We start from the raw sequence: 21,631 nt of genomic DNA on the forward strand, positions 1-21,631 counted from the left end.
TCTTTACCCCATCTTACCCCATCTTCCACACAGATGTGCACACACACACACACACACACACACAGAACCAGCCACTTCTACAAAGCAGTACCAAATCCATCTCCCTGGCTGCCTGGCTGTCTTAGCCAGGCTCTTTGCTTTCCCTAGCAAGCCTAGTAGGCAAGTTGGATTTGGTCTATAATGCAGATTTTTAACATGTGGGAAAATGAAGGCTGTACAAGACACACATTTTCATGTCCTAAATATTGTCTTGATAATAAACCTTTTTTAATAAAAAATTAATTTTACACCACCATGAAAATATTTTTTAGAGGAGCCAGTTGTTCCACTTAAAAATAAAAGGGTTAAAACTTAATTAAAATATTAATGCTATAATTCAAAATACAATTTTGGCATAACTTCAGATAATGAAAACATTTTGGCTTACAGGATCATGCAACACATTGATTTCAGAATACAGAAGTATACAGCTTTTAAATGCATACAGAAAAGAGAAATGGGTAATAGAACAGTTAAGCTTTTACACATTCATGGCAATTTTCTTCTCTCTTGTCCTCTTCCTATGGATGCTGCATGAACAACTGCACTCTATTTTTATAAAGTGCAGACATGTTTGCTGCCATTAAAGCTAAAGCAAGTAGTGGAAAACAGGAGAGGAGGTAGATTGAATTACTGTGTTTGAATGTTTGCCTTCTCCTCTACCTTATGCCATTCTCTATAAACAGAAGAACAGTATAAATGCTAAAAGATAAACGTATGAAATGTTGATTTGAGACAATTCATGTTCATGTTTTCCTTGCAGAAAAATTTTGTCTTCTTCTGTTTATTAACCTACAAAAATCCTGCTAATAGTACAATGTGAAGAACCACTTGTGTACTTTCTAAAGAATTAAAAACAGCTAGTTGGGACTAAAGGTTGTTTCTTCCTGTACTGAGTTTTGTGTCCCTTACCCTTCAACAAGTAATAGAAGAACTTCAGAAGTTTGCCTGCACATTTAAGATTGCCATAATGGTAATAATGTACAAAATTGTGTTCCAGTTTTCATTTGTCACAAAGTTTCACAAGTATTGCTGTATTCCCTTCAGCAGTGTCTGACTAGTCTGAGTGTAAATAAATGTAACGCCCTACCAACAAGAACAGCATTCCTGCTAATAAAGCAAAAAATACTCCTATAGGAGCCAGCATAAACGACCAGCCATAACGTACATAAACAGCAAAGTCTGGGCAATCCATCTTTTTCATGTTTGTGTAGTTTTCCAGATCAGCCATGGCCTGGACCCAGATGACATACATCATGACTACCAGTGAAAACAAGACACCTGGAAAAGAAACACCAGATTTTAACAACAGAGTGTGAGACAGATGCTGGGTGCATTTACTGTGTTACCTAAAAAGCCACCAATGCCTGAGGTCCTGTCTGCATGGCACTGTCAGCCACCACTGGATAATTTTTGCCTTTGGCTTCCTCTAACTAGCACTACCCCCATCTTGCTCCTGATCTGCTCTGAAAGGCATGCTCCCATGACAAAGGTGATATCTGGTTCTGGTAGGCAGACTTTGGTGACAAAATTCATGCAGGTATTTACTGTTTTGAATTCAGGGGTCAAGGAGGGGGAAGGAGGGGGAATGGAATGGGACAATCTGGGAAAAAAAAATGTACTTTTGCTTCCCAAACTCTGGCATTGTTTTCATCAGTTTTATGGATGAGATATAGAAAGGAGTGGGAAATCTTTCTATTATCTTCACCTCTCTGCACTTGCTTCTTTATTCTTTTGAAAAGGGCTGTGTTTGGAACACAAGATTTCAGAGTATTCTACTCAAATATTTTGCATAAAAATTCAAATGTATTTAATTCAAAATCATCCACCTCTTGAAAAGAAGCTCTTGGTAGAGGAAAAAATCCCAACAATAATTAAATAACAACTATGAAGCAGGCTATTAGGAATAACCTCAAATTGGATAAAACAGTTTCCTGAAATTAATCCACCACATAATTCACAGCCTTTTCCAAACCACTCCTCTGAAAGGCCTTTGAATTGTTTATACATGCTAGTAATAGGAGCACATGTCCTTACAAACTTTGATAATCTCCTTGTTACTATACACCAGAAGGAGATATAAGAAGAAAGTGCTTTCCAGAGTATCAGTTGCATTCCTAATATTTCATTTCACTTTAGAGGAATGTGGACACTTGAGAAATGCAAGCCTGCAGAACAGATGCTCCAGAAGAAGATCTGCTGGAAGACTGAGGGCACGAGCCTAAATTTTTCGCGTGCTTCAGCCTGTACCCATTTGCTCCCTGAGCTCCAGCTGTCACAGCAAAGTTGCAGCAGCAGGACCATCTATTCCAGCAATCAAATACTTGAGGGGCACCACCCCATCACATTTTTATCCCAGAATGTTTAGGTGCCTCATTAAAACACAACTCAGTGCACAGTCCTGGGAACACTCACTGCCAAACTTGAGGTTACAGGCTGTAAGTCAAAGGTATTTGTGGTCTCTTCTCCATCCTGCTAAATACTTGCAATGCAGCCTTGAACAAATGTGATATTTTTGGCAAAACCCACAAGTGCACTTTGGAAACACCTATGGCCAGGGATTTGCTTCCATATCCACATGTCCTGGTAACCTTTGATGGTTACCTTTCCCCATCCCCAACCTGAGATGCTGCCTTTCCTTTCCATACACAACCTCCTTTCCCAAGCTTTCTGCCCATTTATCAGGGAGCAGCTGTTTTCCTCACACCCTCACGTGATGCAGACAAAACCAGGCAGGTTAGATGAAGCAGCTTAACCTGGTGATCTTCCTGCTACTGCTTTATGGACAAAATATAACATCTTTACATACATCCTGACATCTGACAGGTGAGAGCTCATGGCTTAATCCTTATAAACATTATCTTTTGAAGACCAACAAAAATGGGGCTGAGGCATAATCAAAACATTCCCAAAGGATCTGCAATTTCTAGGAGGCTGAAATAATAGTAGAAAAACTAAATAAAGAAGGAGGCAGACACATTTCATGTCTATGAAATACACTTCCAGGATTACATTTTTGCTAAGGTTCAAATTCCTAACAAAGTTTGAAAAAACCCAACACTCAAATCTAAGAGGCATAAATTCAATTTTGAAAGTATTTTACCTAAGTAAAACTCAATTTTGATGGAATTTAGTACTGTGCTTGTATTAAACATAAAACCACTGAAACAATCAGAGAGAAGGATTGCCTTAGGGCCAGACAAGAAGAATAAGAAATTAAATTGAAAAACTCTTTAAATATAATTCAAATTGAGCAGAAGATTCCTATAACAGAACATCTAATGATAACAGGTAATGTGGGCAACACAGGAAAATTAGAACAAAACAGAGCTAGTAACTTTTGATTTAAAAAGTAGAAAGATTCTGGGACAAATTCATAAATGGAGTTATTAGATATCTGGATTTTGTTCAAGGTTTCAAAATTTGAACAAAAATTTATAGCACTAAGATTTGGAAAGATACATTAATAATCTGGCAAAATCCACAAGGACACTGGAATTTACCTCTTCAACTGGCTGTGCCTATGCATTTTCAAACTAGTCCTCTATTTAATCTCTACATAGGGAAAACAGTCCAAAACAATAATAATTCCAAAAGTAGTGATGCATATTCCCTTACTATAGCAGCAGGTAAGTATAACCAGGCGTTGTATATCTGGAAAGCCCTCTGGCATCCTGGGTAGAGCAGAGTTATGTAGAGAAGTTAGTCAAAAACATCCATCATTAAAACAAAACTGCATCAAAGGTGCTTTAATCTAGAAATGGGCACCCCTTGTTTTCAGACACTCTGAAGCAATACTTAGGTGGTTAAACTAGAATCAACACCATATAGGTGCAAAATAGAAAGCCAGGGCTGCCAGTGGTGAAACAACTTCAGGGAATCTATCATCCATCGGGTGTGATTTCACAGCAAGCTGTTACACCTGTGAGTGGCAAATTGTCGGGTATGGAAATTTCCAGAAGAAATGTATGTCAAGCAGAGATAAACGTCCTTCCTTAAAAGGGAAGAAAAAGAAAGGAAGAGTATGTAAAACCTCTTAGTTAATTAAGGCACTAAAGGAATATTTAAGGGTTCTCATCACCTGCTAATGGAGACTAATTAGAGGTGTATTACTTAGCATGTTCAATAAATATCTTGAACAATAGGATCAGGCTAAGTAAAAACTGACCATGTCCTGTTGCCACTGTCAGTATTTCATTCATTCATAGCATTCCTTTTGTCTAATTTTCACAGAGTTATGACTTCATGGGAGTTAAGCACTTAGACAGTTCACTGAATGTATATTTATCCTGAGAAATCTGCTCCTGCACTCTTGCACTGACAATCTATTGTGAATATTGTGAACTCTCAAAGGAAAACTCCAAGACAAAATTACTGAGATTGAAAAAAAAATCCACAATTTCTTGAAGCAAATATTTTTAAAAACTGTGTGCTGTGATATATTTCTACATTTTTGGCATTTAGACCTTTTTCATAGAGTGCAGGCGTCCTTTTGCCTTTGCCTTTTAGTGAATAAAAATAGAACAGCAGTTGCATGAATCAATAATGATGAGGGAAATTATTCCTAGAACATGAAATATGTCTGAGAGAGATTAAGACAAATAAATACTTCCCTCCTACTCCTTTTTCTTTCTTTTTTTCCATTTTCCTTTTTTTTTATAAACACACATGTTTGAAACACAGCACTGTGCAGTGTGATAAGACACGGACTTCTCTGAGGTCACTCTTTTCTGTCTTTCACATTCATTCTTTTGAATTTCTTTCAAACAAATACTTGTGCATATTGTAGAGGAGAAAGAATACAGAACCTTTAGAAATGTCTGTGAATTCAAGAAGCAGTTTGCTGGCCTTTAGTACTGATTCTTCCCACGTAGAAATGCCTTTCACTTGTCAATGGTGAATGGCTGTTTATGGCATGAATCTTTTACTATGCAGACACGAAGACAACAGGTGCTGGAAAGAATGATGTGAGCTTTTTACTTATGCTTGGAAGTTTAGAACTCTTTATCTCACTTGAGGAAAACTTCTCTGTGTGTGTGTGTTTTTTTTTTTATTAAATGCATTTTTCTGTTCTTGTCCTTATTTCAGATTCTACCACCTACCTTGGCCTGTTGTGACCTTTATTTAAAAATAATGGTTGGCATTCTCTGCTGAAGTACATGCAGAGGATCCCATGCAAAAGTTATGGAAGTAGGTACATGTCTCTAAAAACAGATTTTTGTCCTCATGTAGGATCTCAAACTAAAGTACCATCTTATTTCGCTCTTTTGGCAGGAAGCAGCAGTCATACTTCTAATCTTGTTTCTTCACCAGGGTGTGATTCTGTAATGCTCTGTGCACATCCTGGTATATTGCTTATTGGCATCAGTACAAGAGGACAGTTTTCACCACCACTAGGCAGAAAGAGGCACAAGGTAATTACAGACTTTATTGAAGGCTGCTTTAAGAGATCATCTTATGGCAGATTTCCCTTCTTTTCCTATAACCTTTGAAGCACCTATAAGGCTTCTTACAGTTTTCAGTACCATAGCTGCTCTTGGACCATCCTCTGATGTTGCAGACATGGAGATGAGGCTGCAAAGGCAGGACTCAAGTCACTGACTGTGGTATCATTGAACTGATACTCACTTTTCCTCACAGGTCTTGCAGGTGTAGTTTTACCTGTGCACTCAGGTGGTCAATAAGGTTACAAAGTTTTGCTACTCCCAATTAAGGAAAAATGGGTCAGGAAAATGATAGATGGTGTTAATTGTAGTTATAATGGCCATGGAATGGCAAAAGTTAATATCCTGGGAGGAATATGAAAGGTAAGACCCAGAATTTAGGAGAACACACTTCAATCTGTGCAGAGAACTGGTAGGCAAGATCCCAAGAGAGGCTGCCTTGCAGGGCAAGGGCTCCCTTAAAGGTCAAAGGGCCCAGAAGAATCTGGTGTTGCTCATAGACAATTTCCTTAAAGTACAAGAATGGTCCCTTTATGTGTACAAGAATTCAAGCAGGACTTGCAAAAATTAAAATTAACCTCATACAGAGCTGCATTAGCAAGAACACCATCATTAGATTTGAAAATATTGTTATCACCCTTTATTCAACACTCATGATATCATATGTGGTAAGCTATGTCCAGTTTGGAGTCCCCATGTGAAACAGATGTACTGAAAAACTGAGATGATGACCACCACAATGGTTAGGAGAATGGAGAACAAGTAGAGTCTGAATGAGCTGGGGAATTTTAGTCTAGAAAAGAATCCAGTCTTCATTTTTTTAAATGAAGTTATTGAAAAGGTGGGGATAGATTTTCAGAGACCTACAGGCTTGACAAGATGAGATGTAATAGCCACAAACTGCATCAAGGGCAATATCGGGTGAAAACAAGGAAAGAAAAAAACATTTCTCACAATGAAGTTGGTCAAACTGGGACAAGCACCCAAAGATGTTGCAGAACATCAGTTCCTGGAGATTTTAAAAACGTGATTGAATAAGGCTCTGAGCTTCCTGATCTAACTTTGAAGACAACCCTGCTCTAAATGGAATGTCAGGCTTGATTGCCACAAGAGGTCCTTTTCAACATAAATTAATTTGTGTCACTTGGGATCTCTGTTTAGGCTTCTTGAATGGGTCCCTCCAAAAGGCAAATCTATCTGCCTTAGCACAGAGAAGGTGAGGTGTCCGTCTGCGTGTTTCTTACTGTTGACAACAGAAATTTAAGCAGTTGGTTCATACAAAACAGCTTTCAGATGGCTGAACAGTTGGCAAGAATCTCATTCCCAACAGTATCCTCAGCTACTTCCTGAACCCTTAGAGGTCACAACAGATCATGCTGCAAGCTGCACTCTTCAGTTGAGGGAGAGCTTTTATCTGCTGCTAATTTATAAATTAAGGTTGCAGAAGGATAAAGATACATCCAATAACAGGTACAAAATCATTTCATCTAACTTATTTTTAAGACAAGTAGGAAAATGACATTTTCTTCTTCTTAAAAGAAGAACTTCTTCCTAACTTCCAAAGAACAATCGTCTTGTCTAACTTCCTTCTCAGAGGACTATTCTCTACAGTATAACACATACTTGAATTTTGTGGTAAGACATCATCCAGGCTCTTTCAAAACAATGTGCATAATTCCTTTTTTTTCTTTTTTCCTTCAAAACAACCTGCTGGTTTCTGTCTTAGAAGAACTCTTAACTTCAACAAATCTAAGTCACATTAATCTAAGTCACATTACATCTTTTCATTTTCCCATTCGGTCTGTGTTTAAGTAGATGCACACCCTGGCTGCATCCTGATCACATGTTTGAGAAGTGATAAATATGCCTCACTTCTCATCACTCTCCCCTTCCATGCCCTGCTTTGATTTGGCAGGCAGTTAAATGAACTCTCTGATCCTGAAGGAGACAGGAAGGGATCGGGGCAGCAGGGAGACAGTAGAGCACATCATCCTCTTCTGCATCAGATTCTATCTTATCTTGCTCTGCCTTGAGCAAACTGAATGGGTCCTATTTTCTCCTGCCACCACCACTTTTTTGACAAATGATAGCAGGATTTTGCTGCAGACTTTTGCTTTTCAACAACAGTAATGGTAATAGTAAAAATAACATAGCTTTTTTCTAAAGCCCTGATTGAGAACAGTCCTGAAGTTGAAACATGCTACATACAGAGAGAGTAAAAAATCAGGATTTCCCTTGAAGAACATTTGCTCTATAGGGACAAAGGGTAAAAGGGGCACAGACACAGACCCAAGGTCACACACTGGGATAATAAAGCTCACTTAACTTCACATACCTAAAGAAATAGTCTCTCTAGATTCTCTTAGTAAAGGAAAGAGAGGTGTAGGGTTCCTCGATAGCACATTTATCTGATCCAATTAGGCCCCTCTTTCAGTGTGAAATGAATCCCCAGCTGGGAGGACTTCTTACATGCCTACCGTTTTTACTGCCATTGAATGTTATTGCCTCTTGCAGGCCTCCTAGGGAAGCCAAGGGAGGCTAGCACAGGCTTGGGGATCTAACTTTCCCCTACCTAAATGAGGGCAATGAACTGACCCAGAGTGGAGAACACAAGCGTCGCTTTGCACCTCTGCCAGTCAGTTCCACATCTTTCAAGTGCCTTTTTCCTCTCAAACAGCTGCTGCTACTTTCTAGTGGCAGCTGAGGTTTTTCATGCATTACAAATGCAGAAAAAGAGCAAGACTCACATGGGCTCTTGCCCTGCAAATTAGTGACAAAAAGCATTGAAATACCTTAGAATCTCCATCAGCCTATGAATATTTTTTGTATGTCTTTTAAAAGTGTGGAGGAGTAATTCTCAAGAGATGAAATGTAAGTATGCAGGATTTTCTTCAACTAAAATATTATAAAATACTTCCCACACTTCACTGAGAGTCCTTTGGAAGGGAATAATGATCACTAGCTGCATATGAAGAGCTTAGAGGTGCAGTGGGTAAGCAAGGTCAGGGGGTCAGTATGAGAAGCAAAAAGAGAGCCCAGGCCTTATGGTCCTGACACAGGTGGCTCTGCCCTGTAACACAATATGTTCTCACAGGGCTGCCTCTCATCAGGCTTTAAACCAAGGAGAACAGAGATGGAGCACATACTATCATTTACATCCTATATAACTATATCTTACACACCAGTGTGACACCTTGACAGACTTTTCAAGGTTAAGCAAACAGTGTGCCAGTGAGCTGTCCATATCAGCTGAATCCTGGGAGGGTGCATCCTCCACTGTATGCGTGGGTTATGAGGAAGGAGGGAATTCAGTTATTTGTTATCTTTCATTTGCAGAGGTTTAGAGCTCCTACTTACTCATACATGACAACTACTTTGTTTAGTCCCATCACATCCAAAGCATTTTCCTGTATTGGTCATGTATATGTGTTCTGTCTCCCAACATCTTCAGAGTCCACTTTAATCATCTTTTGCATCACTGATAAAGGACTAAACCCTCTCCTTAGCTAAAGTCCTTGAGAATCCTATAAGGCAACATCCTTATATATGCATTCTTTATCCTGTTAAAAAAAGTAGATTGAAATTGCAGTGTAATTCCATTATTTGTCCTGCATGTGGGGTTTTTTTTAACCTTAACCCAAAGCTTAATATAAGGTTTTTTTAACCTTAACCCAAAAATAGCTTTTGTAATAGCTTCATGACTAAATAACTGTGCAAAGAACCTGTGTCTAAGGCAAGCGTCCACAAGCCAAAGGATTAGAAGCATATGTTTTCTCTTTCTTTTAACCATGATTGATACAAGTTTTGGTTAAGGAAAATGGAAGAAACAACTCATCCTTTCTAGTCTATAATTGACTGAGCAAACAGTATACCCACCAGCAATGATGAAAAAGCCTCCTCCTGCTTTGTATAAAATGTGACTGGCAAAAGGAGCTGCACAGATGATGAGGAAACTAGCCACCACAACAGTGAGTACTCCCAGGAGCATAAGAACTGTCCAGAAACCTCGATAAACTAGAGAAAAGGAAGACAGAAGAAAAAGAATACAATGCTTTTTAGAACTTATCCAAGTGGGTAACAAATATTTTCCTTTCCCCTTCTCTTATCACTTGCCTTATTAACAAATGAAACACTAATTCTATTTTGCATATACATTATATATCATGTGAATCAAAATAGGTTTGATTACCAGCCCTTACCTCATGATCATGGAAAACAGCATGTCATTTTTTGTGAATGAAATCCATCTGCTGAATATTTAGCAATACCTTGTAAGATAGCAACCTGACAAACTGACACTCTTTAGAAAATGGTGCAGCAAAGCTATAGCAGTGATTCCTTGAGATAAATGATTGGACTGGCAGAATACAATTATTTTACCAAAATTGTGTGGAAGAAGCAGAGAGCAGCAACATCTTGACACTCCTAGTGCCGAGACTGTATCACCAATAACAATCTGTAAGTTCTTTACAATTTATGGCTGGATAATGCTCCTTATATATAGCCATATTCAGCAGAAAGAAACTTAAGAAACAGGGAGAAACTAAGCAAATATAAACTGTATTTCTGAAAAACAGCTAAATGTCTTAAACCAGCCTATTTCTGCTTTAAAGCTCTTTGTATTTTATTAAATTTAAAATGTGATGTTTCAGAAGCCCGTTAGGCAGTGCCAAGCAGTGCTGAATTAATGGATGCAGCTGGTGATAAATGAGCTGAGAGTTTTGTGACATACTCTGGCCAAAAGAGTCTTTCTAACAATTAGTTTTTAGCTGGTTAATTGCACATCCATTTAACAAAGTCATCATTTTACAAATGCTACAAGAGTGACATAAATTTCTCCCATGAATTTAAAAATTGGTACATTAACACAACCCATTAGTAAAATTATGAGTTGTAAAGATCTCCATCGTCAGATCTGAAAATCTTGAAGCACTGACAATTCAGTCAGTGAAAAACATTTCCACCCAACTGAGAGAAAGCATATAAGCCAGCTGGCAAGTCAGGAAAAGTGTATCACAAAAGAAACTGCCACTTATCATCTGACAGCACCTACTTACTGTTATGGAAAAACACAACCAAGCAACTATTATACTGGTTCATATCCTGGAAGATTCAAATTCATACAGCTTGTTAGAGACAGCTATTCAGTAATAATTCAGGTTTGCTCTCATCTGAAATCTGAAGGCTCACTAGGCATTAGCAGCTCGTGTTTCCCACTAATGTATTCCAAAAGTCTATGTTTTTTAACTTGACCAGCTTAACACAAGTTAAAGAATACATCATCAGCCTTGTAAATGTATTAGCTAGATCATGCTCGCCAAATTACATTAGCCACACTTTTTAAATAACACCCTTTTTAATCCAAGCAAACATTCAGAGACATAATTTTACGCCACAATGATCAGCAGATTTGGGCATAAAAAGGATGAATGTGTCTGAAAATACCTGGCAGAAGGGTTAAAATTGTGGTTTGGTTCATATCCAAGTCTCCACTTCACATAAACAAAAAATTATTGGAGTAGTAGGTAAGAAATAAGGCTATGGCTCAGCAAAGCTGTTAAATGTGTGTGTTGCTTTAAGTGCTATACCTCTTATGGGATTTAGGCACCTGTTTAAAGTTAAACACATAGTTAAATGATTCACTTAATGCAAATGGACAGCAAATGGAGACCTAGAAAAGTAAATCTCTCAAGTCCTTCAGTCTTGGGTTTCTGAAGCAATTTCATAGTATTTTACTCCTGGGGCTACTTTGATAAGCTTCATTGCAGTCTCCAAGTCCATGGGACATTACTTCCTCGTTTAAAGCCTAATACCACTAAATCAATCTATAACCACCCAACTCTTTTACATGGGTGGCCCAAGGTACTTCAAAGTCATACTACATAATAGGACACATTGGCCAAAATGAAGCTTGAAAAAGCTTTCTTGTATATTATTATTGTCAGTCACCTTAGTCATGGAGCAGTGTTTCTATTTTCTCAGTGGAGGAGGACACGAGATTCTCCAGCATTACAAAACCAACATTCATTTTCATTATCCACTTTTCATACAGGAAGCTTTGAAGTCTGTTTTTAGTGAGATTTCCTGAGAAAAGCTTGATTTGATGCTCAAATATTCTTAGAAACAGAGCACAAAAGAAGTACAAATGTAACTGATGAAAATTTTTTCAACCTTTCTGTAACTATACAAGAGAAAAGCTGTTTCTCTGCTCCAGCACTGTAACTATTTTATGCAATATGTGGGAAATACAGATTTCACCTAGCTATCCCCTGACAGAAGTTTCTATTCTATTTCTCCAAAATAGTTTTTACTCTAAAGAATCATGGATAAAGTCTGATTATCCTAATTCTTGTTTATTAAGCTAATTCAGTCATTAAATATCAATTTAAAAATAGAGTGTAGTTGACAGGTACAAAGTCTGCTCACAAATCTGTGACTTTTCAAGCAAAATATTATCCCCTCTAACCTGCAAGGCAGAAAGTCATTTGGTTCATTTGTGGCACAGGTCTGAGGAAACACCCTATGAGCATTTAGACTTTTACTTTTGTAAGGGAAATAAAAAGCCATCATTTTCCTGAAAAGATGGCTTCGCTTATTTTATGATCTGATCATTTTTGCTTAGATCACATTTCCCATCATCTCTACCTAGATGGACAAGATCTATTTCTAAAGGGCTAGTCATTCAAAATAACAACTCAGGCCTACTGCTGTCATTTAGCTTAGCTGTCATCTATAGATGAACACAAAAGAGCTGGTTGAAATTAAATCTTTTAAGAGAATGAAATTACTCTTCAAGTCAAAGACTTTGCTGCTCTGAGGTTGAGACACACAAGGATAGATAAAATGCAACAGAGAATGCTGCTTTGAATTACTCTTCTTTACATCCCATGAAAAGGGCTGACACTGTGATCCAAACAGTCTGTTTCAAGAAGTAATGGTTCAGTGAACCCATAAAAAGTGTATCCATACAAAGTGTTAACAGAAGTTTGCACAATTTCAAGTCTCACTGAGGTATTTCATAGGATAGCCCATGTTCTGGTCCAGATGACAAGGAGTACCCTTGCCTCTTCCAGATACTTCACAGATATGTTAGTTACCCGCCTCAAGCACATTCATTATTCTGAGTGTTTCCTACAACAGAAGAAATAAAGTACAAGCACTACTGCAGAGTGCAAAGTAAACATATCTGCAGTGTTTAAAATCTTAGATACCATTTCTCTGTGTTGCAAGAGTGCTAAACAGAAGGTTTTGTAACTCATCTTGGTAAGCCAGCCCTTTGTTGAGTACAACATTTGCCTAGGAAATGACAGGCAGGCCTAAAAATAAAAAAGACTTAGCGGAAAAATTAGGAGTACACACAACTGCACCATTGGGCCTGTATAGGAACATTATATTCCTCCAAAATTGCATGACTTGTAGTTTTCCCTTGCTACTTGTTTTTCTCACTAAAGATCCTAATTTAGGTCCCTCCCGAGACTTTCACATTATTTGAAAACTAGAAGTATCTGGGTTTGTGCAGTCCAAAATTTTGGAGAAAGGGAGAAAATTACCACAAGCTTTTTTTTTTGTATAGTAGATCCCAGCATTGATCACGAACTGAAGTTACAGATTCGTATTTTAAGACATTACTGATACATTATTTGAAAGAGAAGCAATAATTAATTTGAAAAGTTACAGAGCTATGTCCCCTACACTCACACTTGTGAAGCAGTCATGGACACCTCTGGAGCTCCATAATAGTTACTCAGGAACAGCCCAGCTAATGTCACAAAGCAACACCCTTCTACTGTTGGAGATGTTAACATCAGCATCATGAAACCATACCAAGTATTTCACTGCCCTTGCTGACTCAAAGTGTTTTCAAAACACAGCCATCAGTCCATAAAAGTAGTGTGGTCTACCATAAAAACCCAGGCTACTTAATCTTAAATTTATGTCAGTATGAATTATTAAGCACTATAAGGATGAAAAGCCTTTTGAAACATATGTTAGTACAATGCCACGTGAAAATTTCCAGGGGTAGGCAAAAGGTCTTAGAAAAGTTTCCTTGAACTATCATGGACAAGCTCACATCCAAAAGGGAGCATTTCCTGTGATCTGACAGTGGACTGTATTTTAGAATGTGCAGTTTTTTACCTCTCTATTTAATGTAAGAGATATTGAAATGCTTTTGACAAGAGTTTTGCCACACACAGTGCCAATACAGTGAAAGGCAAAGTGCCAGAACTGCTCTCAACCAGGAGTGTTTTCTCTGCAGATAAACAGCTGTAAATGAAATCACCTATCTCAGCAGCAGTACAGGAGACACACTGGGAAGCACAGTAAACTTTGCAAGACTTTTCTCAGCTTCATTCAGCACCCTTTACTATCCCTCAGTAATAATTTTTTTTCTCAAAAATAGCTTTAACACTAATACAAGTACAATATTCAGAAATACAAATATTCACAAAATGGATACACTGCTTTTTTAAAATGCTTCTTACTTTATAGCTGCTTCGGGGGCTACAGAGATCACATTTATAAATGTATTGTATTACAATCTCTCATGGGCAATTATATGACTATTACATAAGAGCACTTTTTCCCCTAGAAATAGACTACTGCTAACATTTCACTGGTACAACTTCTATTTTCAGATTTCATGGCTGATATTTTCCAGATTACTTTAGGTTAATTTCAACCCATTAACAAACCTGCCAATAAATTTGATCTCACCATTTTAGATTAAACAGTTGTTAAATCAGATTTTTGCTTCAGTTCTATAAACATTGTGTATTATCCATTAGGCATTACTTAAAATGCTGGCAATGTGCCCAGTACTGGACAAAATAAGATACCAATAGTCAGGAAAAAATACTGGCAGCTACAAATCAGAGTATTAAACTAATATGCCAGTGCTGCCCCAATAAAATGCTTCCACTTCAGCTTCAAAAGTTGTTGGGGTGATTTACAACAGTTAGGGCACTATTGTGTATTTCCAAATTAAGTTGAAAAAATCTCCTTAAAAATAAAAATAATGAATTAGTGACTAAGTGTTATATTTTTCACTTCTTTTTCTCACAAATAATCTCACTATGGCCAATGGGACGATTTCCATGAGTAAGAACTTTGCACATTTTCCAAAAACACGCCTAGTATTGTCCTATATCGAAAGAACTTTAGGAAAGTGTGATAGCCCTTGAACATCAGTTTTAAGTAACCTAATGACATGATATTATGCATGAATCTAGCTAGCATCGAATTATTATTAAAAATACTATGCTATTATGCTTTCAGAATAGCCTGATGGGGCAACTAATCTGTTTATGATTATGCAATAATATGTCTATTTTAAAATATATAGGTTGCTGCTGTGGTATTTCTATTGCATGGTCTAATTTAATTTTTTTATTCCTAGGTTGTAGTTTACTGCACTTATATATGTGAATCATCATAAAAATGAATCTGCTAGCAACACAATGAGGTGCTAAGTCAACTTGAGAGCTGCACACTATGAAAGTTGTCACTCTAAACCTCTGTACCATCACTAGTCAGGCTTCCCCTGAGTTAATTTAGAACCTTTTTCAGGTTAAGATAAATGACATGGCCGACGAATTTCTTAAAATACGTTAACCATAAATGATGGATCACACAGCTTTTGATGATACCTTACACTACAGCTAGGGGAAGTCCTTCCTACTCTGTTAAGATTATTTAACAAAACCAATGAACACACAGAAACATTATAACCATGATTTAAAGATATAGCAAACTGCAATTTCAAAGCAGTGCTATCTAGCCCTATGAAGCTGGTCATGCATCTACAGTAATGATTAAATGATTGGATACATTAAAGTATGCATTCAAACCTCCAATATAAGCACCCCATAAGCTTTTCTGCCTTTACATTTCCATCTAAGGCTGTAGTCTTTGACACCAAGAGTTCATAGTCCAGGTTTGTACACCAGAATGAACCCAGCCTTTGGTCCAAAGCTTTGTAAGGCAGACTGAAACACTAAAGTTACCCATCCTCAGTGCTTTAAGATTTTTGGGAACTATAACACAAAAGCAAACCCAACATACAAAAAGATGTAAATAAACTAAGAGAGGATAGGTGAGCCTGTTTTGAATTCTGGCCCAGAAAATTCTGAGCCACATTGCTACTAAAGCCAAAGGAGTTATGTCAACAGAGAACTTGGTGCAGACACTGCACTCAAAAAGCATCAGAGATTTCATGTTCCTCGGGCAACTTATCTTTGTCTGAGCTCTTCTAGCTGGATGGAGGCACAGCACTCCAACAAACCACACTTGTGTGTCCACACAAGTGACTGCACAAGGGGCTAAAGTTAAATTCAAATTCCTCTAACATCCAAAAGTTTCTTAAGTCAAATAGTCTGTAAAAAAGTCACATGCCTAGACTTGTTCAGCAACTAATAATGCTCTGAACAGAAAGTTATAAATTTTTAGAAAATATGTTTGATTTTTCTAATGAAGTTTAAAGCTTTTTATTCAGCTGTTTCTTTTTCTATGAAAGAGCAAATGAAGATGACAGAAAAATTCTCATTATCTTGTTATATTTTGTTAAAATAGAACTTGATTGACTCACTAAAAATACAATTATAAACCTGGGGAGAAAATTTGAGCTTTTTATTATCCCCAAAAGAGAATATGTCAAGAAAGCTATGAGCCATGAAAATGGTAATATTTTATCAAGAAACAGTAGCAGAACCAAAAAAGGGGACAATAAACTCAAATTATTTTATTCTATATTTTGTTAATGTAAAGTATTAGATGCAGACAACTGGATATACAAATAATAAATGAAATCTTGTTCTTCAGGAAACCAAACTGAAGACTTTTGCCACTGGCTTTATAGAGAACCACTTCCTGCACTGGGAGCCAGGAAAAAGAGGATAACCTTGTAGCATTTCTTAATTTAGCAACTCCAGATGAAGCAAAGTTTTTAAAACCTGTTTGCCAAATATCCTGGGCATGATTGTCAAACTAGAATAAAGGAGAAGCAAGTTTTGAAGTAACAGAAGAGATGATGACATAACCTTCTTCATAAAAAGTTGTGAAAGACTCTTAAGCAATCATAACTGTTCTAATAAATAACTCAACTTGGATGCTGAAAATGAAATGTAGGCATAAAAAACCCCAAACCGTTTTCAGTTTTAATGAGCTCGAAAGCAATCCAATTGTATCTATTTATATAGCAGGAATGGCTCTGAATATACTCTACCTGGGCCAGCATCTATAGTACAGTTCTGCCTACTTTTAATCTCCTAATATGAAATATAGATAGGAAAATTATATTTGAGCAGTGGTTCTTTTGGCAAACATTAACTAAAATTAATTAAACTTTTGATGATATTCCTTCTCCTTTTCTTTTTCTTTGTTTGTCCACTTCTGTGTAATCATGCAATATAATTTGAGGAACCTTTGTGAATGTATGAGTGAATGGTGGAATACAAACTCTGTCTAGGCTATTAGGAGCTGATGACTCTGTCACTTTCAAATGGAAAGATAAACTGTTCTAGATGTGCTGTGAAGTTACAGATTAGATCTCTGAATGGTGAGATCTGAATTCTTCCTGGACAAACAGTTCATAATTTCTAAAGATTAACAGAACCATTATAATTCTAGTTTATTTTCTTTTTCATGTCTACAGCATAAAAATTGGATTCTAAAGACACTCCAAGGTTAGCAAAAGCATAATTACATCTTCAGGACAGGAAGGGATCACTTAAGTCCCTTAGTCAGCAAGCTCAGAGACATGTAGCATGCACACACCACAGGTTGTTTAAAAAGTCATGTGAAATAGATATCAGAAGTTATTTATTTCAAATATGTTTGTGTAAAGCTCTTAATATGAATAAACGTTCCTGGTATTTTTAAGTCTGTCCTAAGTGTTGTAAAGACTGATCTTTCTAGGCACTATTCAAACATAAAATTTCTACTAATGTTTATCTTTCACATGTATAGAAATATATACTTACATGTATTTCTGTTGCAGTACAAGAGTTTCTCAGTGAAGTATATATGAGTCAGTTAAATAAACTCAGATAGCATGAAGGCTCTGCTCCTCCTTCCACATAAAGTAAAAATGCAGTAGATTTCCATACGTGTTTATTTATTTAATAAAAACAAAACCCCCGAAAAAAAAAAACCAAAACAAAACAAAAAATTCCAACCAAAACCAAATACATGACAATAAGTACTTGTTTAATGTGTTCAGCCCAAGGAAGATAATTATGATGTTGGAGGAAAAAAAGCACTAAATAGGCAACGTCTCTGGTTTTTTTGTTGGTTTTTTTTTTTTTTTTAGTTAAACATTATTTATGTGCTTTGTTAAACAGTGGCTTAAATATGCATGTTGTAAAACTATGAGAAGTATGAAATACCAAAATATGTTAATTAAACAGTGTGGAGTGATAAGGCTGTTTTACTTTGAAGCATCCAATTGTGTTTTTGAAACTATGGACATTGTATTCATTTGCACCAAGCAATACTTACTGATTGCAGAGTCATAGGAGGTGGAGTTGTGTTCGTCTCGGAGAAGAGGAAATGGGGACAGGTAAGCATGTGTACAATTCTTAGAAGGCGACTGGTTTGCTAAAAATGAAAGAAAGCTAAAGATTAATATTTTACTGCCTTAACAATATTGTGTGTCTGTTCTTCAAATGGGCAAACTGAGCTTCACAGGTCAAGATTTCAGGTCCTTTCCTAGGCAACAGCTTACAGTGAATTTGGTTTGGTAAGAGATTCGAGCCTTGTTATCCAAACAACAATATTCTTTAAAGAGCAATATAGACTGCTCTTTAAAGATGGTAAACGAGCCCTGCTGAAAGCTCACTGCAATTTATATGTGATGCATATGTATGCCTTTGCATGCATATGTACCTTTCTCATTTGAGGGTTAGTTATATTCTTCTCATTATTACATGTGCAGAAAAAAACCCAACCAAATAACCAAAATCCAAAATTACTTTTTCTTTTGTGAAAGAACAATGAAAATATCAAGCATCTTCAGAGAGTTTACAATGGCCACAAGAAGGAGTCTAGCCTATGGAATGAATATCCTCCAGAAAAGGATAATTTCACCCTTTATACTAAATACTTCTAAAAATATCAACTTCTTCCTGCAAAAGACAAAAGCTGACTATAACTTAAACCCCATCTAAGTTTCAGATTCCTGACCACATAATTTTCCAAATAAATAACAAGGGGAAATTAACTACAGTGAATATTACATTTTCCACCCAAGACAAAGCAATATATTTAGCAAAGTATGGGCTATTGAAGTCAAATTGGTATGATGACACCTGCTTTTCACAAGGATTATGGAAATCCTGCAATAAGGTGAGGGAGCTCCCTACCTCAGAGGGAGTGCCAAAGACTGGAGAAGAAATTTTGCTTGACTTCTAAATGGGAGGTTTTAGTTGTAATTCTATCTATCTTAGAATCCTGGATGTAGTGAAAGAAAGCAACAGGTCATCTGTGAATGTAATAAAGATAATCTTTTGGAGATGGTGTGTCCTACACCATTTTCACTGTGGAGTTGCCCATTCCCTTCCTGACCCACTTGTAGTCAGTAAAGAACAGATGGAGAAACTCCCCAAGCAAAAATTCATGGACCAGGCTAACCACTAGGCTCTTTTTTCCTTTCTTAACAGAAATAAACCAACTCTTTAAGCGTAAGTGGTAAAAGACTTTGTAGCTAAGAATGGACTCAGGTTAGCCGGGCATAACAATCACAGTGTAATCTGATAGCTAAACTTGTATCATTTTGTCCTGGGGTTTCCTATAGATTACAAAAGTGTGTGTCAAGAATTTATTTTAGGGTAGCTGAAGAACCTGATCCCCAAAGAAGCCATATGAAATCTAATGATTCATAAGACAGAAGGGAAGACAAAAAACACACCAAACCCCAACAATTATGAGAACAAGCTACTGTGGATAAAGTAAAAGGAAAAAATTACTTACTATACCAAAACTTCCACATGCTGCCATTATTATCTCCTACATTTCCACTAAACCAGCACCTCCAGAAGAAACCTTCATGATGGAAAGTGGCCTTCTCTTCCTACAGAGGAAGAAATAAAAGAAAAAGTAAAGCTATTATCATACACTTTTTGAATGACTGAAAGAATTAAATTCAATTAGATGTTGATGTAAAAAACATCGCCATCATAATGACACACAACCTGTCTGAATTTAGGTCAGAACATTTAAAAACAGTCCTTCTTCTTTTGAAAGAATATCATATTGCAAAAGCAGTATAACAAAATAAAAATTAATTTTAAAGTGATTATAAAAGGTTTTGAGGCAGGCTTGTAAGCCTCCAGAAGGTCAAAATTAATATATTCAAAAGTATATACAGAAGTAAATTCTTAGAAAATAAACAAAATTAGTATATTTAAAAGTTTATAAAATAATCACATCCAAGAATTCTGCATATATAATTCGCATTATAAATAAAAATTCATACTAACCCCAGCACCTTCAGGTGCTTCTGAGCAAGTTCCTATTTCTGTAGCAAGAAGCCAATAATCTGTTCCAAATGCCACCAAAAAAAGCAAAACCCCCAGAGCTGCAAAGAAGCCTCCAAAAAATATCCCCACGCTCAGTTTCATTATTGAAGTTATTAGGAAAAAACAAAAACACAAAAAAAACCCCCTTAATTACTTAAAAGGTTAGCAGTAAAATAATTTTTAAACAAATTATTGGTAAAGTAACTAAAAAACTGTATGGAGAAAACAGCTCATATCTGAAGAAGTTTCTCTTCACTTGACTTTCTGCCTGTGCCCTTCTTCCCAATGCCCTGTGAGTCAATTTGTGTCTCCAAATTTGTGTTCCATGTGGCTGACTCAAGTCTGACAGATGAAAAGGGCCTTCTATTTTAGGACACTGATGGCAGAGCTTTGCTCTGTTTCGCTGTCCGGGCGAGGCCAGTCAGAAATAGCTGACCTTCCCCTAACTAATCAGGGATTGACTTGAAATATTATTGCAGCTGGTGCATCATCGCCAGTGGAGATGGAGTTGCAATGGCTCTGTCCATCTACGTGAGCAGCGTTACAGAGCACGCAGTAGTAGCAAGGACTTCCAAAGTTCAGGCCTGGTGGTGAAGGTCTCCTTAGCTGCTAGCAGGAAAGGAAACACCTTTCAAAGCAAAGAAGTTACTGTAAGTCATGTTACAAAAAGAAGGCTGAGAATTTTTTATAGAATTTTAAAATATGGTAGCCAAAATGAAAAAATGCCTCTGAAAAATCCTATATTATAAAAATAAAGTTATCTTTAAAAATTTACATCCTACGTTTAAAGTAATAACTTTAGCAATATTAAACACAAAAACACCTAAATGCTTTATTTGTTCAGTTGCATCTTTTTTGCATGTATCAAAAATTTATGCAGTTAAAAATTTCTTCAAGCATTTGATAAAAAACTTCAATCTTTTTAAAACAATAAGACACTTTCCCAAGAACATGCTTTGGCCATTTTGGAAAGTGATGAGGTAAAACATTTAAATTACAAGTACTCACTGTACAAGAAAAAGACTTTTTCAACAAATGCATTTCATGCCAAGCAGGCCTTCCCAATCATTTCTCATTGATTGCAGAAATGTGTAGAGTTTATAACATGCACCAGATCCTACAATCCTTACCCAATAATATTTCATTGGAATTATTTATCACCAGAATAAAATTTTCCATTGATACTGCATACTGGGAAGCACTGGGCTCAAGAGAAGAATTAAGCCAGTTTACTCCAGAAAACATTCGTCACAACAATTTATGGCAATAAACTTAGGACTCCAGAGGGACTCCTATGTTCACTATGCCAGTATTGGTTTGGACAGTGCATCAGCCTGCTTGAGGACAGCAAGGAAAATGCTGTTTCTACCATGTCCCTTCATTTCTACACCGATGAACTGGTGTTGTGTCCTCAGTGGTTTTATACCACTATACAGTCTGCCCAACATCATATTCACATTTGTTATTAGCCATATTTTTTCAAACCTGATACCATATTAATTTCATACACAAGCACATTTAATATTCTGTGGCCTTTTTGCACTTCAGAGTTTCAGTGTATGCAGAGCAGCAAATGAATATTCAAACAGACTCTTTTTGTCATATTTGCTTTTCCTGACAGCCACTGATGCAGTT

General features: G+C 36.8%; 1 protein-coding gene across 3 annotated transcripts; it reads right to left on the reverse strand.

Moving 5' to 3' along the window:
- Positions 1-228: 228 nt before the first annotated feature.
- Positions 229-20,098, reverse strand: TMEM182 (transmembrane protein 182). Of its 3 annotated transcripts, none has more exons than XM_058018472.1 (5): positions 19,966-20,098; positions 19,449-19,544; positions 17,979-18,077; positions 9,360-9,497; positions 229-1,320 (listed from the first exon to the last, which is right to left on the reverse strand). In XM_058018472.1, the coding sequence occupies exons 1-5, from the start codon at positions 20,096-20,098 to the stop codon at positions 1,097-1,099; spliced, it is 690 nt and encodes a 229-aa protein (XP_057874455.1). In that variant the 3' UTR covers positions 229-1,096. The 3 variants fall into 3 exon arrangements, with proteins under 3 accessions (XP_057874455.1, XP_057874454.1, XP_057874453.1); XM_058018471.1 differs by having other exon boundaries at positions 19,449-19,542; positions 19,958-20,098; XM_058018470.1 differs by having other exon boundaries at positions 19,449-19,548; positions 19,958-20,098.
- Positions 20,099-21,631: the final 1,533 nt, after the last annotated feature.

The sequence above is a fragment of the Melospiza georgiana genome, chromosome 2, assembly GCF_028018845.1.
Source record: "Melospiza georgiana isolate bMelGeo1 chromosome 2, bMelGeo1.pri, whole genome shotgun sequence".
Classification (NCBI taxonomy): Eukaryota; Metazoa; Chordata; class Aves; order Passeriformes; family Passerellidae; genus Melospiza; species Melospiza georgiana.